A 21499-nucleotide genomic window follows, 5' to 3' on the forward strand; every position below is an offset into this window, starting at 1 on the left:
CAGGATTTACCAAAACTAATTTTGGAGCTGGGGATTGTTACTGAATAACTTCATTTTCATTAGACTACACTATAAAATCAGTAGTAAAGGGAGCACCCAAGCAAACTATCCTAATAGTGAAGAATTTATCATTCTCAGAATAATCACTATTTTCTTTAAGCATATTGGAATCAGCTGCAGTGACAAACCTGAAAATTGAAAGGGACAGAAGCGGTGTATGCTTTGGGCAGAATTTAATGCCCCCCACCACCCTGGGAGCTGGCTTGCATGCAGGGCAGGGGGTGGTGAGGGGGGTTTAATCAGGTGGGAATGAGCAGGGGGAAAAGCCTTCCTGATCTCCACTGACAGGTCAAGTCAGGGACTGGGAAGGTCGAGGTCAACCTTCCCGCCACAAGGCCACTTGAGGCTTTTAAGTGGCCTTTGAAGGGCCTCATCCCACCACCACTGGTATTCTACTGCTGGCATGGGAGGAGGGGCACACCACATGGGCAGGCCGCCAGGTAGGCCCTGACAGCTTGCCTGTGGCTTGGGGAGGGGTTGGGGGTTCCTCCTGAAACAGAGGGCCATGCCAGTGGCAAGGACCTCCCCACTGCACCAACCCCCCTACCCTCCATATCGACCATACACCTCTCCCAGGTGCTGCTGGTCCTGGGACTGCTGCAGTTAGTGACCACCACTCCCAGTGTAGCTGCTGAGACTGAAGAGATGCCAGCACTCTGATTGGCTTGCAGCTCTTGAAGGTGGGATGCTCATCTACAAAACCCTGGGAACCCCAACCAGGGCAGCAAACTGCTTCGCTGGCTTTCAGTCCCATCTGGGGCTCCCGGAAATTCAGCCCTTCGTTTATGTTTGCAAGTTGCATTCTGAACTAGCTGATCTAATCTCAACAGCAATAAAACAGGATTGGAGAAGATTCACTTTGTGTGCCAGGTGCATCGGAATCGTAATCCCCTTTCTAAAGAATAGATTCACAATTTTCCTTCGTCTCCCACACAGCTGCAGCTGACGTACGGCATAACTGGCCAAACTCACCACCATGTGTTCTATGATCTTATGGTTTGGCAGGAAAGAATTCAAAAAAATTCTTCCTCTAAGTGACAGAAAAATGATGTGGCATCAATGCTGAATCTCAAGTTCCAATATCGGTGTCTTCTGTGAGGTTTATGATTAAATAAATGGCTTTATTTGAGCATACGCTCAGAAATAAAGTCTTTCAAATCACTTTATTACATCAAAGTGTCTATTCATTTAGAGTTAAAGAAAAAGAAAGGACCAGTAACTTTACTGGGAGTTTATTATAGACCAAAAAGTAGAAAGGAGATAGCGGATGAGATCTTGTGCACAAATTAGAGAAGTTGTAGACATTACTGGCCCAGAATACTAAGTGACTTTAATTATCCTAAGCGAGACTGCGGTAAAACTAGTGAAAGAGGCAAAGAAGGAAGAGGTTCCTACAACATGTCCAGCACTGCTTTCTAGATCAGCTGGTGGTGTTTAGTGCAACAATGGAAGAAGCCCTGAAGAAGAGTCATACGGACTTGAAACGTTAATTCTCTTTCTCTCTCCACAGATGCTGTCAGACCTGCTGAGTTTTCCCAGCATGTTCTGTTTTTATATAAGGGAAGAAGCAGTGCTGGATAGACGTCTGTGAAATGACGTTGGCTTACTCAGTAACATAATGGAAGGGGAACAATTAAGAAACACCATTTATACCTTAAGTAGTATTGTTACAGAATTGAACTTGAGAGAGAACAAAGAAAGGGCCCAGACCTCCCATGCAGTGGCAATGCTGGTCAGATTGCTGCTGCATTCGAAAATTTCTCCCTGACTCGACGCTGCTGCACATTTCTTCCTGAGTCTTCCGATCCCGGCTTTCACAGAAATGTGCAGCACTGCATGCCTCGGGGAACTCCACCAGAGCGCAGTAGAGTTGGGGGAACACAGGACACGCCCACTTTTTATGGCACTAGCTGCCGTATGGTAAGTTTAAAGGTCCAGTCAATGTTAGCGAATAAGTGACTGGATGAGTAGGTGGGTGGGTAGGTGAGTAGGGCATATGGTTAGGTAGGTGGGTGAGTGATTATGTGGGTAGGTGGATAGTTAGGTAGGGTGATTGGTGGCTGAGGTTTGTAAGTGGATAGTCGGGTCAGGGGCTAGTCAGTTTGGGTCAGGTCAGAGGATTAGTTGGATGGTTGGGTACGTACAGGGTCGGGGGAGTGGGATGATCTGGTCACGAGGGGTCATCGGGTTGTTGGGTCAGGTTGAGAGGGTAGTTGGGGGGGTGGTAGTCAGGTGGTTGAGGGTAGTCGGGTCGGGTCAGGGGATTAGTTGGGTGGTGGGAAATCTAGTTGAGTGGTCCGGGTAGTTGGGACAGGGGTTGTAGTCAGGTGGTTGGGGGTAGTCGGGTCGGGAGGGTAGTTGGATTGGGGGGTAGTCAGATTGGGAGGGGTACTCAGGTTTGGGGGGTGGTCGGGTGGTTGGAAGGGTAGTCGGGCCTGGGGAGGGGTAGTCGGATTAGACGGGGTCGAGTCAGGGGTTGGTCAGGTCGGTTCGGGTCGATAGTCAGATGGCTGGGAGGGTATTCGTGTCGAGTTGAGTCGACGGGTGGGAATGGTAGTTGGATGGGGGGGTGGAGGGGATAGTCGGCTCAGATTGGGGGTCAGTTGGGTAGTCAGGGGAAGTCATCGGATCTGGTTGGGTGGGTAGCCGGGTGGTCAGGGGATTAGTCGGGTGGTCGGAGTGGGTAGTTGGGTGGTAAACTATTGCGGGCGATAGTCATATCAAGTTGGAGGGTTAGTTGGATGGCTGGGGTCTGGGTGGGGGAGCCAGAGGGGGCAGTTGCATCGTGTCCGGGATGAGTGTAGTCAGGTGACCGGGGGGGTGGGGGTGGTAGTTGGCAGGTATACTAGATGGGTGGAAGTAGTGAGGGCTGGTTGGGTAGGTAGTCAGGTGGTCAGGACAGTCGGGTTGAGACAGAAGGGAGTTGTCAGGTCGGGTGGAATTATAGTTGGGTCGGGGGTAGTTGGCTCAGATCAGGGGTTAGTTGGGTAGTGGGGGGGAGTTGTCAGGTCTGGTTGGGTGGGTAGTCCGGTGATCGGGGGATTAGTCGGGTGGTCGAGGCAGTAGTTGGGTGGTCAGCTTGGATCACGGGGGCTAGTCGGGTGTTCAGGTCAGGGGGAGGTAGTTGTGTCAAGTCAGGGGTGGTGGTTGGGTTACCGGGGTGGGGGCGGGGTTAGTCGGCGCAGATTTGGGGGGGGGGTAGTTGGGTGGGAGGGGGGGTGTTAGGTTTGGTCAGGTGGGTCGTCAGGAGGTCGAGGGCAGTCGGGTTGTGTCGGGGGGGGTAGTTGGGTCGGGTATGCAAAGAGTTGAGTGTTGGGGGTTAGTTGGGAGGTTGGGGGGTAGTCGGGTCAGATGGGGGTGGTTGGGTGGTAGGGGGGTAGTCAGGTCGGATCGTGAGGGTAGTCGGATCGGGTCGAGGGGGTAGTCGGGTCTTCAGGCGGTAGCTGGGTCGGATTGGGGGCTAGTTGGGTGATCAGGGGATGGTTGGGTTGGGGAATAGTTGGGTCACATCAAGGGGTGATCAAGGGGTAGTTGGGTCGGATTGGTGGAGCAGGGGGTTGGGTGACCGTGGGGTAATCAAGTCAGATCGGGGGTAGTTAAGGGGTCAGGGTGGGTGATTGCGGGGTCAGTTGTGTAGTTGCCCAGAGGTTAGGCCAGGGTTAATCTGCCTAGCATTTCCTGGATAACTATTCAGGCAAGCTCCATGAGACTGTTCAAAGTCTGGCTACAGCTCAGAGTTGGAATCATTCTCAGTGGGTCCCGGGGAGCAAGGGAATGCCCATCAGAAGTTGATACTTAAGGGCAATTACCACATAGGTCCACGTGTGAGGACTTTCACAGGGTCCCAACACAAATCTTCAGTCATATATTCTGTCTCTGACCATCCAGTGGCCAGAAGATTTGGCCCATTGTACTTGGCCGGAAAAATCTAGTGTCAATGAAATAACAAAGTAACTGGTCCAGGTAAACTGGAAAGAAAATTTGGCAAAAAAGCCTGCGTAGAAACAAAGAAACATTCAAACAGGAGCTGATTTTTAAAATTCATTTGTGGGTTATTCAGTATGGACAAGGCCAGCATTTATTACCCAACCCTAATTACCCTTGAGAAGGTGGTGGTGAGCTGCTGCTTTGAACCGCTGCAGTGCATGTGGTGTAGGTACACCCACAGTGCTGTTAGGGATTAGGATACAAACCAGCCAGTCACGCAAAAAATAAAAGGTATAAGAGCAAAAATTGGAATTCCTTACAGGTGAGTATTGTATTGTAATGAAAATTTGAATAGTACTTAAAAACAAGCATTTGACAGACCAATGTACAAAGAGAGGATTTAAGCTGAATATAGAAAATGCAGGAAAGCAAAAATTGAAGATTAGAATAGCTTAAAAGGAAAAAAGAAACCAGACTGGCAAGTAATATAGAAGGACAGAAAAGGATTTGATAAAACATTCAAAGTAAAAGAATAGTTAAAGGAAAGGTACAGCCGATCAAAAATGCAAAGTAAAATCATCTATTTCATAAGACCATAGAACAGTCACAGCACAGAAAGGGGCCATTCAGCCTGTCAAGCCACTGTCGGCCCTCTGCAAGAGCAATCCAGCTAGTCCTATTCCCTGTAGCCCTGTAATTTATGTTCCTTCGAGTATTTATCTTTTGATAGCCATGATTGGATCTGGCTCCGCCACCATTTTGGACAGTGCATTCCAGTTGGTAATCACTCACTGCATAAAGAAGCGTTTCCCCATGTTGTCTTTGGTCCTTTTGTCAATCATCTTGTTTGTGTCCTCTGGTTCTCAAGCCTTCCTCACTGGGAACAGTTTCTCCCTTATCCACTGTGTTTAGCCCCCTCATGATTTTGAACACGTTTATCAAATCTTCCCTCAACCTTCTCTAAGGAGAACAACCTCAGCTTCTGCAATACACCCCGCCAGCAGCCCCTGCATTGAAGGCTGCCCATCCCAACCGGATGGAAAATTGTGGCAAAGGGTTAATGAGGCCCCTTATTGGCCACTGATTGACCACTTAAGGGCCTCAATAGGCCTAAAGGTATGTTGGTTGCCTGACGCCTTTCCCACCCACCATAACATGGAAGAAAGGTGGCAGCAAGCCACCAGTTTTATTTAATGAGTCACCCCAATGCCTTCAAATGTACCGGGGGGAGGGGGGCATAAATTTCATCTCTATGATTCTAGGTCAAAATAGACCCAAACATTTTCCCCGAGGTTCTCTTTGACCAGCAATTAAGAAGAATTAAGCATAAGAACAAAGCACTTCCTTTGCTAATATTTATGATTAGATGCTAATTCAGGACAATGCACTTAAATCCTTGAGCGCTCATCATTCATTCCATAGTAATCTGTCCTAACATGTGACCATTGCTGAGTTCTTGGTAACTACAGTCAGACATGCATCACTGACCCTCTGGAACAGCTTTACAAAATAAATAATCTACAAACCTTCTTAAGGAACTCTTCATTTACTTCAACATCTTGTTTTTCTGTCAACATGAAGGAGAACATCAGTTTTAGAATACTTTACTTGTAACAGATAAATCATTAGAAAAGGGTCATTTCCAAATATTTAAATGCTGTAGCCCTCTCCTCCTCCACCACCCCTCCCACACACCACCATGGCTCATTGGCTAAACCACCTCACCTGGTGTGGTACACACGGAGTCATTCAGCACAGGAGTCTCTCAGCTTCGATCCCATTCTGCACCAAGATGGCCATGCGCTGCAACAATGCTGGACTGCTCCGCTGGTGTAACTGCAGGGAGCAACGGCAGGTGACCTCCGCCCTTGAGCGTGTCAGGATAACCAGGGTCAGGGGAGGTCACCTATTCTAACTTATTCAAAGGCTCACCAGGGAATGCAACACGCGCAGAAACTCATCACGAGAGATTCTAGGCCACGTTATTAAGGAATCCACAGGAGCAGAATTTCCATTCAAGAGACGAGTTAAACAAGTCTCCCATTTACTCTGAAGTAGGTCTTAAGAGCTCGAACACACATTCCAGGTGCAATCCAAGATTCAGCTGTGCATTTCTATAGCTTTCAATGTCATGGTGGGTGCAGGCCTTATATTAAAAAAAAAATCCATAAAAGCAATGTAACCGAGTTTCCTGAGCTTTATAATATTCTGTGATCTTATATAAAGCGACAACTGGTACATGCATGCCTCTTCAGATCAATGCCCAGCCTGTTCATCATTAATTATATCAAGAGCTTTCTCAGATATACGTGCTGCAATGATCCAAATAAAGGCATCTTGATCCCATTAATATTAGTAGAATTGCTCTATATCTTTAGTCTCACTAGGAATACTGGGAATCAGGAAGGATGTTCTGGCCCTGGAGAGGGTCCAGAGGAGGTTCACGAGAATGATCCCAGGAATGAAAGGTTTAACATATGAGGAACATTTGAGGACTCTGGGTCTATACTCGGTGGAGTTTAGAAGGATGAGGGGGGATCTGATTGAAACTTACAGAATACTGAAAGGCCTGGATAGAGTGGACATGGGGAAGATGTTTCCATTAGTAGGAGAGACTAGGACCCGAGGACACAGCCTCAGAGTAAAGGGAAGACCTTTTAGAACAGAGATGAGGAGAAACTTCTTTAGCCAGACAGTAGTGAATCCATGGAATTCATTGCCACAGAAGGCTGTGGAGGCCAGGTCATTGAGTGTATTTAAGAGCGAGATAGATAGGTTCTTGATTGGTAAGGGGATCAAAGGTTACGGGGAGAAGACGGGAGAATGGGGTTGAGAAACTTATCAGCCATGATTGAATGGCAGAGCAGACTCGATGGGCCGATTGGCCTAATTTCTGCTCCTATGTCTTATGGTCTTAATATTGGCGTCAGAGGAAGTAGGTTTGGCAGAACAATGCCTGACCTCCAAGGGTTAAATTACAAATTACTCAAAGCATTCCCTGGAATTTAGAAGGTTAAGTAGTGATTTCACAGAAGTTTTCAAGATGCTATGGGGAACAAATAGAGTAGATAGAGAGAAGCTACTTCCACTGGTTGCTAAGTATAGGGTTGGGGGCACAGACTAAAAATTAGAAACAGACCTTTCAAGTTCGGTAACATTTCTATGCACAAAGAGTAATGGAGGGTTGGAACTCCTGCGCAATGGCAATTGTTGCTAGATTAATTGTTAACTTTAAATCTGCGATTGATAAGATTTTTGTTAACCAGAAGTATTAAGGAATATGGTACGAAGGCGTGTATTAGGAATTAGGTCACAGATCAGATCTCATCAAATGGCAGGACAGGCTTGAGGGGCTAAATGGTCTCTTCCTGTTCTTATCCTTCCTCTGTCTGTGGATAAATATTGTAACTGTTCACAGATCAGACAAAACCAAAGTAGTTCCTATGTTATACTAATCTCTAGCATCAGAAGCAATAAAGATGATCTTAAATGTACAGTCAGCATGTTGTTACAAAGGGAAAATATAGGGAATTCTGGAAATCTGATACAAAAACAGAAAATGCTGGAGATATTCAGTTCTGGCAGCTTCTGTAGAGAGGGAAATGAAGTTAACGTTTCAGGTTGTGACCTTTCGTGTGTATATGTTAGTGTGCTGTCCATTATAATTGTATGAATGCTATCAGCCATTCTGATGAAAGCTAGTATGTTGTTTACCTCAGCAATGGATCATTTTAGCTAATTATGGTTCAAACCTTCTTTTTATTCTAGCACATTAGTTAAACAGCACTCCTGAAGGTTATTGCTTTTCTTTTTCCCTGCTGGGCCACTTAAGGGTCTTGGGAGTTGCATGTTAAGTTTACGTCCCCATTCCGATTAATTTATATATATATCTCACGTTGCTGATACTAACAGCCCTTGGTGTCCTGATTTAAGGTTTATCCTTAAGCGAGGCAAGCGCGGAGGATGACGCTTTCAAACCTCCGGGTGCACAAAATTCAAACAGGACAAACTGGCAATAAAGAGATAATAGGACTGCATTGCCTGCACTTTTGAGTGCTCCAGGACTCTGGAGTCATCCCATGGGCTGCAGTTGGTTCATGGGATGTACGTGCCTCACTTGTGAATGTGATAATAACTAAGCACAAGAGTCAATTCCCTAAAGCCCGGTCCGTTCAGTTTGATGAAGGACGGAGGTCTGATCGGTGAACAGTAACAATATTTATCCACAGACGGGGAGATAAGAACAGGAATAGGCCGCTTAGCCCCTCAAGCCTATGCCTTGCCGTTCGATGAGATGGAGCATCTTGTTATAATGACCACCGCTGAACTTGCAGTCCTATATTAAAGTTGCTATTGTTTTATAGCCCAATGGCACTAGACTAACTCTTCCTTTTAGGAATTCCTTCAGTGAAAGCTGCATCACAGTCTGCTACATTGTACTGTACTTCACGTTCATTCTCTTAAGCTTCTGTAAGTTGCAACGGATCAGGCACCATAAACTCGGTAAAAGCATGATTGTTACTAAAATGGAGAAGAAATTAAACATTTGTGCAATTCTATTTTGCACCATTTTCCCTGGGAGAGCCTGACTCCATCAGTTCAGTGACCCAGTTCATTGCACATCTTCATTCAAAGCTAAGGCTCCCATAATGGTGTCATTAATATTCTTCTGATTTAACATCCTACATCATCTCAGCTGCTAATACCAAACATATCAGATCCAGAAGTGACCAGCCTGATTGCATTGATGCAATGTACAAAGGTCACCTTGATTGTATCTGAAGCTAACTGTCATACAGGGAAGATTAAAGAACAGGTATTCATTTTGTATGTAGACATGCGGGGCTGTTGTTATCTTAGCCTGTCTCTGTAGTCTCATCCAGCCATATAATCGTTGCATTCTCTGCACCTCTCCAACTCCGATTCTTGAACACCCCCAGTTTTAATCATTTCACCAAAAGCAGCCATGCCTTCAACTGCCAACTGGCTCTCTAGTACTCTTTTCCTCTCACCCCTCCTTTAAGATGCTCTTTAAAACCTACCTCTTTGACCAAGCTTTTGTCACCTGTGCTCCTATCTCCTTCTGTGGCTCAATGTCAATAATGGCTGTGTGATCATGCTCTTGTTAAGGACCTTGGGATGTTTTGGTATATTAAAGGTGCTATATAAATGCAAATTCTTTCTTATTGTTCACCAACTATTTTGAACAGTGCCGAAGCTGGATGTACTATCAGTGGTTCATCTAGTCTAGGTGACCTTCCCAACCAAAGCTGTTTTTATTTTGTTGATCAGAGTGTTGCAGAGTGCTGCTCAAATGGAGACCAGTGATCTAATGGAGTTACTCTTCAACATTCCATGTAATGTGCCGCCAGTTTTCAAGTCAGAGCAATGCTACAAAGGAAGGCTCATATTTGGTGCCTTCTCCAAAGATAGATCGCCGGGTCCAAAACAATTCTGGCCATGTACAGCATCGGTGTTGATATCCTGGCATGCTTTGTGTTTAGAGGGAAGGCTGGCAGCAAATGATCAATAAGAAACCTTCACTAAATTTTTTAAACTTTCCCGTGCATGTGCAGGTAATTAGTAATGTCACAACAATATGTTTTGCCATGTAGTTGGTACATGAAAGAACAGCTTTAAAGTGAGTCATCCTTACCCAGAATGAGCTCATCTCTCTTAATTGCATCCTCCTCTTCCTTCTGTTGAAAGTCTTGCTTAGCCTCGAGGCTGCCTTTGTTTCCAGCTCTGGGGGCTGCGTCATCATCTACAACCTGCAGGGCATCGGCTATGACATCGGACAATTCATCCAGCTGTTTCGAAGTCAGGCCATCCACATTCACGTGCTGCATCCCAAGCTGCTGCACCACAGACTGGATGAAATTTTCTGATAGCAAACCAGAAGGCAGATTAGGAGCATTCTAATAATGTCAAATTGTTTGAAAAATAAAGGGGAATAAATAGATGTCCTATGGGGTTTTGTTGCTTCCTGCAGGGGAGGACATTGGCTATCCTTACCTGGTCTGGCCTACATGTGAGCCCAGACCCACAGCAATGTAGCTGTCTCTTAACTGCTTTCTGAAATATTCTAGAAAGCCACTCAGTTATTTCAAACAGTGACAGAAAAAAACTACTGTAGCTGTACCTTACACCACATGAACTGAGCAGTTCAAGAATGTGGCCCTAAACTTTCTCAAGGGCAATTAGGGCTGGGCAATAAATGCTGGCCTTGCCTGTGAAGCTCAAATGCAAAGAACGGATACAAAAAATGTAGAGGTGGGATGGCTGATATGGTGCAGGAAGTGAGTATGACATTCACAGGAACTGAACAGTGCTATCAAGCAGCACTTGCTTAGCAATAACCTGCTCACTGACGCCCAGTTTGGGTTCCCCCGGGGCCACTCAGTTCCTGTCTCATTACAGTCTTGTTTCAAACATGGACAAAAGAGCTGAACTCCAGAGTTGAGGTGAGAGTGACTACCCTTGACATCAAAGCAACATTTGACCGTATATCTGTACTGGAGCAGCTTGGCTAGGGGCGCAGCAAGTTCTGGAGCACAAGTCTTCAGTACTATTGCCGGAATGTTGTCAGTGCCCATAGCCTTTGCAGTATCTAGTGCCTTCAGCCGTTTCTTGATATCACGTGGAGTGAATTGAATTGGCTGAAGACTGGGGACCTCTCGAGGAGGCCGAGATGGATCACTCACACCATACTTCTGGCTGCAGATTGTTGCAAATGCCTTGTCTTCTGCACTGATGTGCTGGGGTCCCCCCTCATTGAGAATGGGAATATTTGTGAAGCCTCCTCCTCCAGTGAATTGTTTAATTGTCCACCACCGTTTACGGCTGCATGTGGCAGGACTGCAGAGCTTAGATCTGATCCGTTGGTTTATGGATTGCTTAGCTCTGTCTATTGCTTGCTGCTTATGCTGTTTGGCATGCAAGTAGTCCTGTGTTGTAGCTTCACACCTCATTTTTAGGTATGCCTCGTGCTGCTCCTGGCATGCCCTCTTGCACTCTTCATTAAACCAGGGTTGATCCCCTGGCTTGATGGTAATGGTAGAGTGGGAGATATGCCTGGCCATGAGGTTACAGATTGTGGCTGAGTACAACTCTGCTGCTACTGATGGTCCACAGCTCCTCATGGTTGCCCAGTCTTCAGTTGCTACATGTGTTTAAAATTTCTCCCATTTAGCACAGTGGTGGTGCCACACAACATGATGGAGGATATCCTCAATGTGAGGACAGAGCTCATCTTCACAAGGACCGCGCAGTGGTCACTCCTCCCAATACAGCCATGGACAGATGGATCTGCGGCAGGCAAGTTGGTGAGGGTGAGGTCAAGTACGTTTTTCCCTCTTGTTGATTCCCTCACCACCTGCAGCAGACTCAGTCTAGCAACTTTGTACTTTAGGACTCGGCCAGCTTGGTCTGTAGTGGTGCTACCGAGTCACTCTTGGTCATGGACATTGAACCCCCCCAACCCAGAATACATTCTGGGCCTCACCGCCCTCAGTGCTTCCTCCAAGCGGTGTTCAACATGGAGGAGTAGTGATACGTGGTAATCGGCAGGAAGTTTCCATGCCCATCTTTGACCTGATGCTATGTGACTTTCATGGGGTCGGGAATCAATGTTGAGGACTCCCAAGCCAACTCCCACCTGACTGTATACCACTGTGCAGCCACCTCTGCTGGGCCTGTCCTGCTGGTTGGAAAGGTAATATCCACAGATGGAGATGGTGGTGTATGGGACATGTCCATGAGGAAGGATATGTCAGGCTGTTGCTTGAATAGTCTCTAAGCCACTCTTCCAATTTTGGGACTAGCCTCTAGATGTTATTAAGGAGGACTTTGCAGGGTCAAAAAGTTGCCTTTGTTTTTCCGGTGCCTAGCTTGATGCTTGATGGTCTGCCCGGCTTCATTCCTTTTTGTAGGCTTTTTAGTGGTTTGATAGGCCATTTAAAGGGGCAGTTAAAAGTCAACTTTACCTGTAAGGGGCAACGGATTTCCTTCCCTAAAGTGCATTAATAAACCAAATGGTTTTTATGACAGTTAATGATGGTTTCATTTTTTAATTCCAGATTTTTACTGAATTTGATTCCACCATTTGCCATGATGGGATTCATACCCAGGTCCCCTGAGCATTGCCGAGTGTCTGGATTACTAGTCAAGTAACAGTACCACTATGTCACTGCCTCCCCTATTTAGCCGAACTAAAAACAAATCTCTCCTACACACAACTTTCTCTAACACCCACTTTGACTGGTTCCTAAAGACCTTACAGGGGTTTACTGTACTGCAATTTACCTGCTGACATTTTTTTTTTTTTACACAGAGGTAGAACGAAAAACCATAACAGATTTTAAAAGGGAATGGATAAATATTTGGGGACTAACTGGATAGTTCTTTCAGAGCCTGGATGTGTGCAAAAGAGTGAATGGTGTGCTGCAAAATTCTATGGTTCCATGGTAAATAGCTTCACAATTTTGAAAAGCAACCTTTGTAAACTCAGAATCTTTATACTGTCTCAGAAAAGTATTTTCATTTATATTTTTATTCGTACCATCCAAGTGACTCAGTGGGTTTTTTCCATTGATTTTACTGGCACTGGATTTATACAGCGCTTTCTCCTCTTTCAATTCTGGCGGTCTGTCATCAGCTTTCCGAAGGAGCAGCTCGCTTCTTGGGTGACCTCCCTGGCTCTCTTTATATGCACCTTCCTGTTGCTGGTTCCTTGATGAGCCCAATGCTTCCTTAAGCCAGACATCTGGGTTGATTGACAAATCGCTTCCCTTTGCAGCCGTCTGCGCTGCCATTTTCTGTGCCAAATAGCTCTCCAGTAGTGCTACCAGTTGCTTGTTGTCGATGGGCTCATTGACAGGAAACTCCTCTTGTGACTGAAGCTGACCTCTCTGCTGCTGGACTTGACTTAAGGGCCTGGGTTGAGCACGTTCATTGCCAGGGTATTGGTGATGAAATGCGAGGAAATGGTTGGATGAAGTTTTCCCTCTGTTTCTTTGGAGGAGACGATCCAAGGACGAGTCCGATTGAGCTGTCTCACTCTGTCATGAAACACAAATAAGGCAATATGGTTTGCAAGTCATCAGAATGTGTTACTGGCTTCCAATAAAATCATTATTTACAAGCTAATCTAGGTGAATAAAATCCAGATTGTTAATTCTTACTATCTGTGTATTTAAAGGGGGAGGGAAGTCTTGGTTCAAATAGTCTACGTAAAAATTCTACTGCTGAGTTTTCTATATCTGCTACTTCCCAACCTGGGATCTTTTCATCCCATGGGTGAAAAATCATGGCCTGGAGAGCAAAAGTGGCAAATCATACTCTATCTTTACAGTTACATTTCTTCCATTTGCCATCTGCAGTTGGATATGTATAATCAAGTTTGTGCATCAATTCTTCCTCACTGGTGAAGTCTCTGGGGAAAATTGACTGGGTTCTACCATGGGCATATCTGATAGATTACAGCCCAGGAGGTGAAGGTGAAAATCTCCCCCTCTTATGTTTATTTTCTTTATAACTGGTTATTTCCCTTATCTTCTACTTCATAATTCATCAGCCTTATTATGCAAATCTTCCTCCAATTTTAATCTTCTCCACCAACACTGGGGAGAGATGTCTGACCAAAATACTGCAGCAGAAATCAGTTCCCAAGTGATGCAGCCACCTTGTTACTATCCATCAAAGCTCAGACAGAGAGAAAAGCTTTTGATAAACTAATAACTCGGCTCAGTTGTTTGCTTCTAAGCCAGAAGGCTTGGGTTCAAGCCCCACTCAAGGATTTGAGTCTGTATTGACACTTCAGTGCAGCATTGAGAGAGAGAGAGAGGTGTCAATGTTTGGGGGAGACATTTCATATACACCTGAACCAGTAGAACAGTTTAAGATTCTATGAACATTATTTTAAGAGAAAATTGGAATTATAGACAACATTCCTCCATCAAACAATACCAATTAATTAGTAATTTTGTCTTGCTGCTGTTTGTGGGACATTGATGCATTCAAAAATAGCTGCCATGCTAACCTACAAAACAACACTGTCTGAAATACAAACCATTTCATTGTACCAGAAGCTATGTTGGAAATTTATGAGAGGTATGATTAAAGTGTTATATATGAATTTAAATTCTTTCTAATAGCATTACTGAGGTGAACTCTAAGGATTAACAGCTGCTCCCATGAATAAGAGGGCTGTCTGTAAAACTCAAAGTTGTGGGATGTAGGGTTAACATAAAATCTTGCACAAAAGAGAAAAAAATTGGCAATACTTGAATGGTGTTCAAATGGGTAAGGATGAAATTGAAAGGGACCTATGTGATTTTGTAAACTCAATGCTCAGCATCCAACTAGTGCAGGGCAGTAATGAACAAAGCCAAAATAGCAGTCAGAAATAAATACTCAGAGCTTTACAGAAAGCAGGAATTCAGTTGGGTAGATCAAAGGTAGAGTAGGGAAGATAGGCTTATGGAAGGCTTTGAAGTCAAGGACAGAGTTAGTGAGGCACATTAGTTCTGGAAGAGAGCTACATATTTAACGACGTCATGGCAGAGCCTGATAGTGGGGAGCTGACGAGGGGGAGGGGTCACCAACAGCAATTCCGACTCAAAGGAACAGAGGGTGGGGGGCTGGGATGTAATAACTGGAGGAGATTACTGAAATAGGATGGGGAAAAGCCACAAAAAATTAGAGGATCTTAAAATCAATTCACTAGGGTATAGCGAGGCAGTGGATGAAGGGAGAAGGAACATGGTTGTGTAGGGCATGAATATGCAGCATTGAAGTGTAAGAGAGAGACTTGGGTCACAGAGTAACTCACCGCCACCCTTTCATCGTCCTATGTCTGCTTCACAAAAGGATTGTAAAATACACAAGATCCTGTATTCTTGTCATTAATAAAGAACTATCACTGCTATGCATTGTAATTCATATTATAGTTTTATGTGGCAGTAACTGTCCAAGCCAGTTATATATTTCTGACCATTTTAAAAAGGGAGAAATGAAAATCAATACAAACCTTGTCAGTTCTGGTCTTATGAGATGGCACGGGATTAGCTGGCTGCGATAAAGCACTGAGAAGCTGAAGGTACTGATGGAGCGACTTGAATCCTTGCACGTCACCATCATCTAGCCCTTTATAATTTTCCTCACTTGCAGTCTTTTCTTTTGTAACCCTAAACAATTAAAAGAGAGATTGCCAGATGAGTTAAGTTGAAAGTGACATTTAAAATGTGAGTCAAAACAGTTCAGCATTAAGTGATTGAGCAAGTCATCGCACTGAATAAAAGGTGAACAGGCTCTTCATCGTTCAAAAGAGAATAGTTCAAGATGGTGTGGCTGCTTCACTTCAAGCTATGTGCTGATCTTGATCCACAATAACCATGTTCTACCCTCGCCTCATCAGTTAGCCTAGTCCTATATGAATAAGAAGAATTATCTACCTGGTACATGCTCCTTTATTGTGAGAGGGCGAAGAACATGTTGATGGGGCTAGATGAAGAAAAATACATGACGATCTTAGATGAAGAAGGATAGGAGGAGGCTCATGTGGAGCAAAAATCCCAACATGGGCCTGTAGGGCTGAATGGCCTGTTTGTGTAGCTACTCTCTTATCAACTATGTCATTCTCCTCAAATGTTAGCTGCCAGTGACAGTATTTGTGGTGCCCATTCCCCTCTCGTTCTATGGTTCATATCGTAACCGCTTACTCCTTCTATTGTATTCATGTTATCCATCCCTTTTTCAGTGCATGGTATTTCTTCACAGCGCCTTGTTCTGCTGACTTCCCCCGCACTTCAGCCAATGGGGGTTCATTGAGTCTACCCGCTTATTAGAAAATATTACTCATGGCTCCATCTCCATCTCATTCCATGGTGCTCAATACCCCACCCCTCATCAGTTCACGACACTTCTGATGTCCATCCATTTGTCAGGCCATAGAGCTGATGGTCTTCAACATCTCTTCAGTCTATGGCGTTTCCTCCTTCCTTGGTGTGTGGTATTTATATTACCCGTCCCTTCATCAATTCATCAACTTATGATTCCCTGGTCTCCATCCCTTCTCTAACCCATACCTCTTATTGTGTCAATTTGTTCATCAACCATGATGTTCTCACCTCCAACCCTTTCTCAATCCATGGTACCTATGATGTTCATCAGTCTTCAGCTCAGGGTCCTTATTCTCTCCAGCCCTCCTCAGCACCATGGTACTCATCATTTCCACCCCTTTTTCATCCTGCGACTTTTACTTGCGAAGTACAGATCATCATTTCAGTTCTGGATGAATAAACTGTGTGGATATGAAGTGAATGATTCGTAAACACACAGTCTCAAGAATGGAAAATTCTGCCCTAAGCCCAGTGGCAGGCAGAAAGTCAGCGTGATTCCCGCTAGGCAGCAGGGCGACCGAACACGCGCAATCTTACGCTTTTTCGCACATTAATTATGCATCAGCCTGGAGCTTGGCAAATCCCGTGGCGTGTGGGGGGGGGGCAAGGGTTTGTCCGCCCCGCCGTTACCTCATGGGGTCGAAGGTCCTGGCGCCAAATTTAAGCAATCACTCGCTGGAGGCCAGCTGTTGTTGTGAAGAGGAAAGCAATGGCCCCGAAGAGAAGCAAAACCTCTGCACCACGGTGCGGTGAAACCTCCCTGGGAATTGTCTTCCAGGCCGTCCAGTAAAGTCTCTTTCAAGGGAATGGAAGCAAGAGGTCCTCCCACCCAAGCACGCTGGCCTGGAAGGAGGTCGCCGGGGAGGATTGCAGCTGTGGCACTCAGAAAAGGACCACCCTGCAGTGCCGCAAACACATGAATGATCTTCTCCGCTGCGCCAGGTCAAGTGAAACTTCAGGGGGTCTATGGGTTAGAGTCCACAGGGATGTCACACATGACCAGCAGATGGGACATGAGCACTGAAAGCATTACAGCCACTTTAAGCCCACCATCTCACGTAAGTTCCTGCACAAAAGGTGTCTTCGTCCCATACTGGGAAGGACTCAGCAGACACAAAAGGCATGCATAGTCCTGAACTGCTCTTTTATTCACAGTGCTCATAGTCAATCCATCTGCCTTTATGCAGGACAATATCTCACGTAACAAAGGGAGAGAGCCATGACCGGCACGGGAAGCCTAGAGTTGCGGATCCTCTCAGCCACTGAGCTAGCTGGTGAGGATAGGGATCGTTGGCGCATGGAAGGCGAGATTGACCTCTGTCAACAAGCCAGCAATTGTCCACCCAGTATACATCAACAATGTGCAGACAATGACTGTGAGTGATCTTTAATGTATGACCCTGCTTAATCTTTCACAAATTCTCTCTTCTGTCTATTCCAGGTACCAGTAAGAAAAGGTGGAGGTCTTCTTCGAGAAGAAAACAGAGCCCCAGGCCAGCTCTGAGGAGGAAGCAGATGAAGATCCATCACTGCGTACATCTGCACCCTCCACCACTTAGTTCTAGAGTAGGCTCGGGTTCACAATCTAGTGATCATCTCACAGGTACGGGTCCATAAGTGGCTGAGACCGAGTCCAATGGCAAGCCTCTGGAATCGGCACTAGGAGACATATCGGAGAGTCAAAGACAGGGAGGGAGAGTTGTCAGAGACCGTCACCAGATTGGAATGAAGGATGGAGGAATCCGCTCACATTCTGTCTGATGTCGTGGTTCCGGTATGCAAGCACATTGAAGTTTCCATTGGATGGGTGGCGGCCGCCTTGCAGATCCAGGTCCAGCAGTTTCTACCGGATTAGTACACGGACCTGTACATGATCACTCTAGTTATGTTCCAGTCGTGGCTGGGTGAGAGGGGGATGGGGCACCTTGACCTCCCTCCAGGTGCCCTTTCTCCTCAAGGGGTCAGGGATGGTCCATCATGTACCCAAAGGAAGGGGAATTGCACCTCAAGGGCATCCACCCAGGACACTCCGAGGGTGCCCTGTCACTCCTACTCCCCTCTGCCAGTGACCCCATCAACTCCAGCATATCAGGCAGGGTGGGGGGGGGGGGTGCACCGGCACTGGAGCAGGAGACCCTTAGCAGGCCAGGGCCCTCAAGGCCTCAGGCCACTAGAGGATGCCCGCTGAAGTCATCTCAGACAACAGGGCATAGCAGTCAGCAGGCTGCCTCCATCTCAGCTGCCGATATCGGGACTGCACCTAGATGTAGGGTAGAATTTTCTGCTCCCTCCAACAGCGGGAATTGTGGCAGGTGGGGGAACTTAATTTGGCAGTGGGCAAAAATTCTGCTTCCCGACAGCAGGAAAAACTGTCGGAATTTTGTACCCTGACTTTCAAGGCGGGTCAAGCTTCTTGACAAACAATGTCGGGAAGCCTATTTTCATGCACTATCATCTCATGCGTGCTCATTAAAAGGCTACCTTGATGGAATTAAGTTCGCCCTCCAAATTCAGTTCTCCGCTCGTGAGAATTTAGAGCGTTCAGTTTTACGACTGTAAATAAGTGGCATGCACCTGATGAGCTTCACCTCTTCCACGACTTTGGGGTCCATAGATGTTGCCTTCTCCTTCTCGGGGACCTCGCCTAACTTTACTCGAGTACCATTTGCAAACGCTGCGCCAGGGCCTGGACAAGGGAGGCAGGCAATGGCTGGGAGGGAGGGAGGGTGGGGGTAGGGCAGAAGGGTGGATCGAAGGCTGGACAGGGGAGGCAAGCTTATGGGGGAAGGGTAGGGAGGGTGTCCGGGGAATGAGTGAGGAGCGGGGTGGTAGAATGTCCAGGGAAGAGTGTTGGGGGAAGGGAGGGTGTTTTAGAGGGTGGGGTCGGTGGTCCCACAGTGAGGTCCTGCGGGGAGAACTCAGGGTATTGGTGATAGGAGGAAACAGTCACAGTAAGAAGCGGGCTTGGGATGCAGCAGGGTGGCAGGCCTAGGGTGAGAGTCTGGTAGGTGAAGGGCTCATCGGGTGGGTCACAGAGGGGGACAAGACAGGTTGCTCAGATGACGGGAGGGGGCAGGGTCAGGGTGGGCATGGGGACGGTAACTGATATCGGCTCTGAGGGGGTGGGGGAGTGCATGTGGAAGTGGATGGTGATAGGGTCCGAAGTAACTGGGGGAGGTTCACCTGACAGAGGGGACAGGAATAGTGATATTAGGTGGGTCCATGGTGATGGGGGTAAGTTGGTGGGTGACAGGGGGAGGGTAGAAGGTGGGGCGAGTTTGAAAGGTGACGTGCACTATTTTTCCAAACTGACCTTGACCACACAGCTGGTCAGTCAGTGAGATCCCTCAAGGCGGGAGGAGGGTCTTTTCAGATGGATGGAGTTCGAGGTCAGCTCAATTGGCCAAATAAAAGGATACCCTAATAATTATGAGGCAGCTGGATGTCAAAGATGCTCAGTTGTGTTCTCCTCTCTATGGTGAATCCTGCATTGCATCAGTTTTGTTCCCAACTCAAGGGTCTCATAACATCGAGATCCCAGCAAGGTGTGGAACTGCCAGTCATTCTGCGCCCTCTGTCACCGGCTGCAGTCAGAGGCAGGGGTGAAGAGGGGGTGGGAAGTGGAATGCCTCCAAGGAGCACGGCTGGTGGATGGCAGCCAAGTCGTGACTCCAAACCTCCATCCTCCTGGGTGAAAGGTAATGGATGACAAGGGATCGTGCAGTTAGTCTTCTATGCTGCCAAGACAACAGCTTCTCTATAGGGTCTCGAGGGTGGTGGAGACAGGCAGAAAAGTGTTAGTAAAATTAGTACAGGATCAAAGCTCGTTCATTGTGCATTAGACTCTCGAGTCCAGCACTCAGCTGAGCCATGTTCTCCATGGTTTGAGCAGGAAATTAACAGCCTTCAATTGGCCAAAACCTGTTGTGCTGAACTCCTCCCACACGCTTTAAGACCCTTCCCATATCAATTTATTCAAGCTTGTTTTTCCAATGCATCATTGATCACTGAATGCAAGCATCATGCTCATCACATTCGTAAGTGCGACCAGCTTCCAACCTCCCCCTATCGCCCACCAAGTTCCTCCGACCCTCCTCTAGAGTCACCACCTCCTAATTCCCATTTTTCCTGGAATTATCCAGCCTCCCACTGTTAACCTTGACCCCCATCATTATACATGTTCATATTCCTGTTCTCTCCCCAAACCCTTCAATGTCGATGTCCCCATGCCCTTTGTCGATCTGACCCCTCCCTTCTCGAAGCCACATGCATCCTCACTTTTCGAGACACCATCCAATACACCCCACCCCATGACTTTTCAGCTACCGACATACAGAATACAGATGCCTCCCCTGAACGTTACTCTGCCCTCTAACTCCCAGTACCATGACTCGAACCCTGAGGACCAATTGCCTTAGTTAATTGACCATGCCCTACACACCATGCGTGACTGCCACTGCCCAGAGAGGCCTTCCCCTGCCCAAGACCGGGACCAAGACACGTGTGCCATTCAGAGCACTCTAACATGGCCCATACAGCCCCAGGACAATCTCTGAAATATGTGCCCGACAGCATGGCCTCAATCCCATGACAGCCTCTGAACCTTCCCCGGACAGTCTTTAAACTTTTGCCTCCAGACAGTCTTTCACTCTTCCCCTCTGTTCCTTGACCACCCCAAAGACTGCCTCTGTCTCACCCTCCCCTTTTGTCTTCCCACCCCCCGACCCCAAGTCCTGCCACCATCTCACACTTCCCTCTCGTCTTGCCTGCCCTCCCAGACCTGCCTCCGACTTCTCTGCTAGTCATGCCCCCCCGTGCCCAGTCTTGGCGCAGCTTGTGCATCAGGCACCTGATATGTAACAGTGGCTGTATTAAAGGAAGGGAAAGCGGCGTCTACTAACCCTCAAGTGATGGATGAATTGAAGTTCGCCAGGTGCGTGCTACTTATATAAACAGAACCTTCTAACTATTCGCTGGCAGAGCACTTAATTTGGAGGGGGAACATGATTCCAGTAAGTTGGCCTTTTAATAGGCATTCATGAGATGCTAATGAATGCAAATGTACTTCCCGAAATTACTCAGTGGGAAACCCGACCTGCCTTTTACCCGCCTTGAAAGTCGGGAGAACAAAATTCCAAACCATTTTTCTGCTGGCAGGAAATTGAATTTTTTATTCACGCCAAGTTTAGTGCCCCTGCCCGCCACCATTCCTGCCGCTGGGGGAAGTGGAAAATTCCACGCATAATCTAGGATTCTCTGTCACTCTGATTTCTTTGAAAGGGAATATAATTAAAAACTCAGAACAAGCATTGTACCTATATTTTTGCATTCATACATTAGCATAAATGAAATTCAATCTATAATTTAGGGCAATGAATGACGTAGGTAAAAGGTGAACAAACAAATTTAGCAGATTCACAGGACTCAACGAACATTCCCGTTTCTTCGCTAGGTGGCAAGTGTTTTACTGACATTTACCCCAGGTCACCTTTATCCTTCACCCCTTTTGCACTCATTAATCTACTTAACCCTGCAATCTTCTTTGTCTTATAAATATGACTTAACTCAGAATCGTGTAAATGGGGAGTCTTTGAGGGGGAAGAGGTTGTACT

The 21499-nt window shown here is 46.6% G+C and overlaps 1 protein-coding gene across 2 annotated transcripts in view; it reads right to left on the reverse strand.

Annotated features, from left to right (window-relative positions):
* ptprn2 (protein tyrosine phosphatase receptor type N2) overlaps positions 1-21499 on the reverse strand; it is a 1029555-nt gene that overhangs the window by 607246 nt on the left and 400810 nt on the right. For both annotated transcript variants that reach the window (XM_078537232.1, XM_078537231.1), the window contains exons 5-8: positions 15017-15173; positions 12548-13046; positions 9644-9871; positions 5514-5554 (exon numbers count right to left, since the gene is read on the reverse strand). In XM_078537232.1, the coding sequence (XP_078393358.1) occupies positions 5514-5554; positions 9644-9871; positions 12548-13046; positions 15017-15173 (925 nt within the window). The remainder of the gene's footprint in view (positions 1-5513; positions 5555-9643; positions 9872-12547; positions 13047-15016; positions 15174-21499) is intronic.

Source organism: Cetorhinus maximus, chromosome 3, assembly GCF_964194155.1.
Source record: "Cetorhinus maximus chromosome 3, sCetMax3.hap1.1, whole genome shotgun sequence".
Taxonomy (NCBI): domain Eukaryota; kingdom Metazoa; phylum Chordata; class Chondrichthyes; order Lamniformes; family Cetorhinidae; genus Cetorhinus; species Cetorhinus maximus.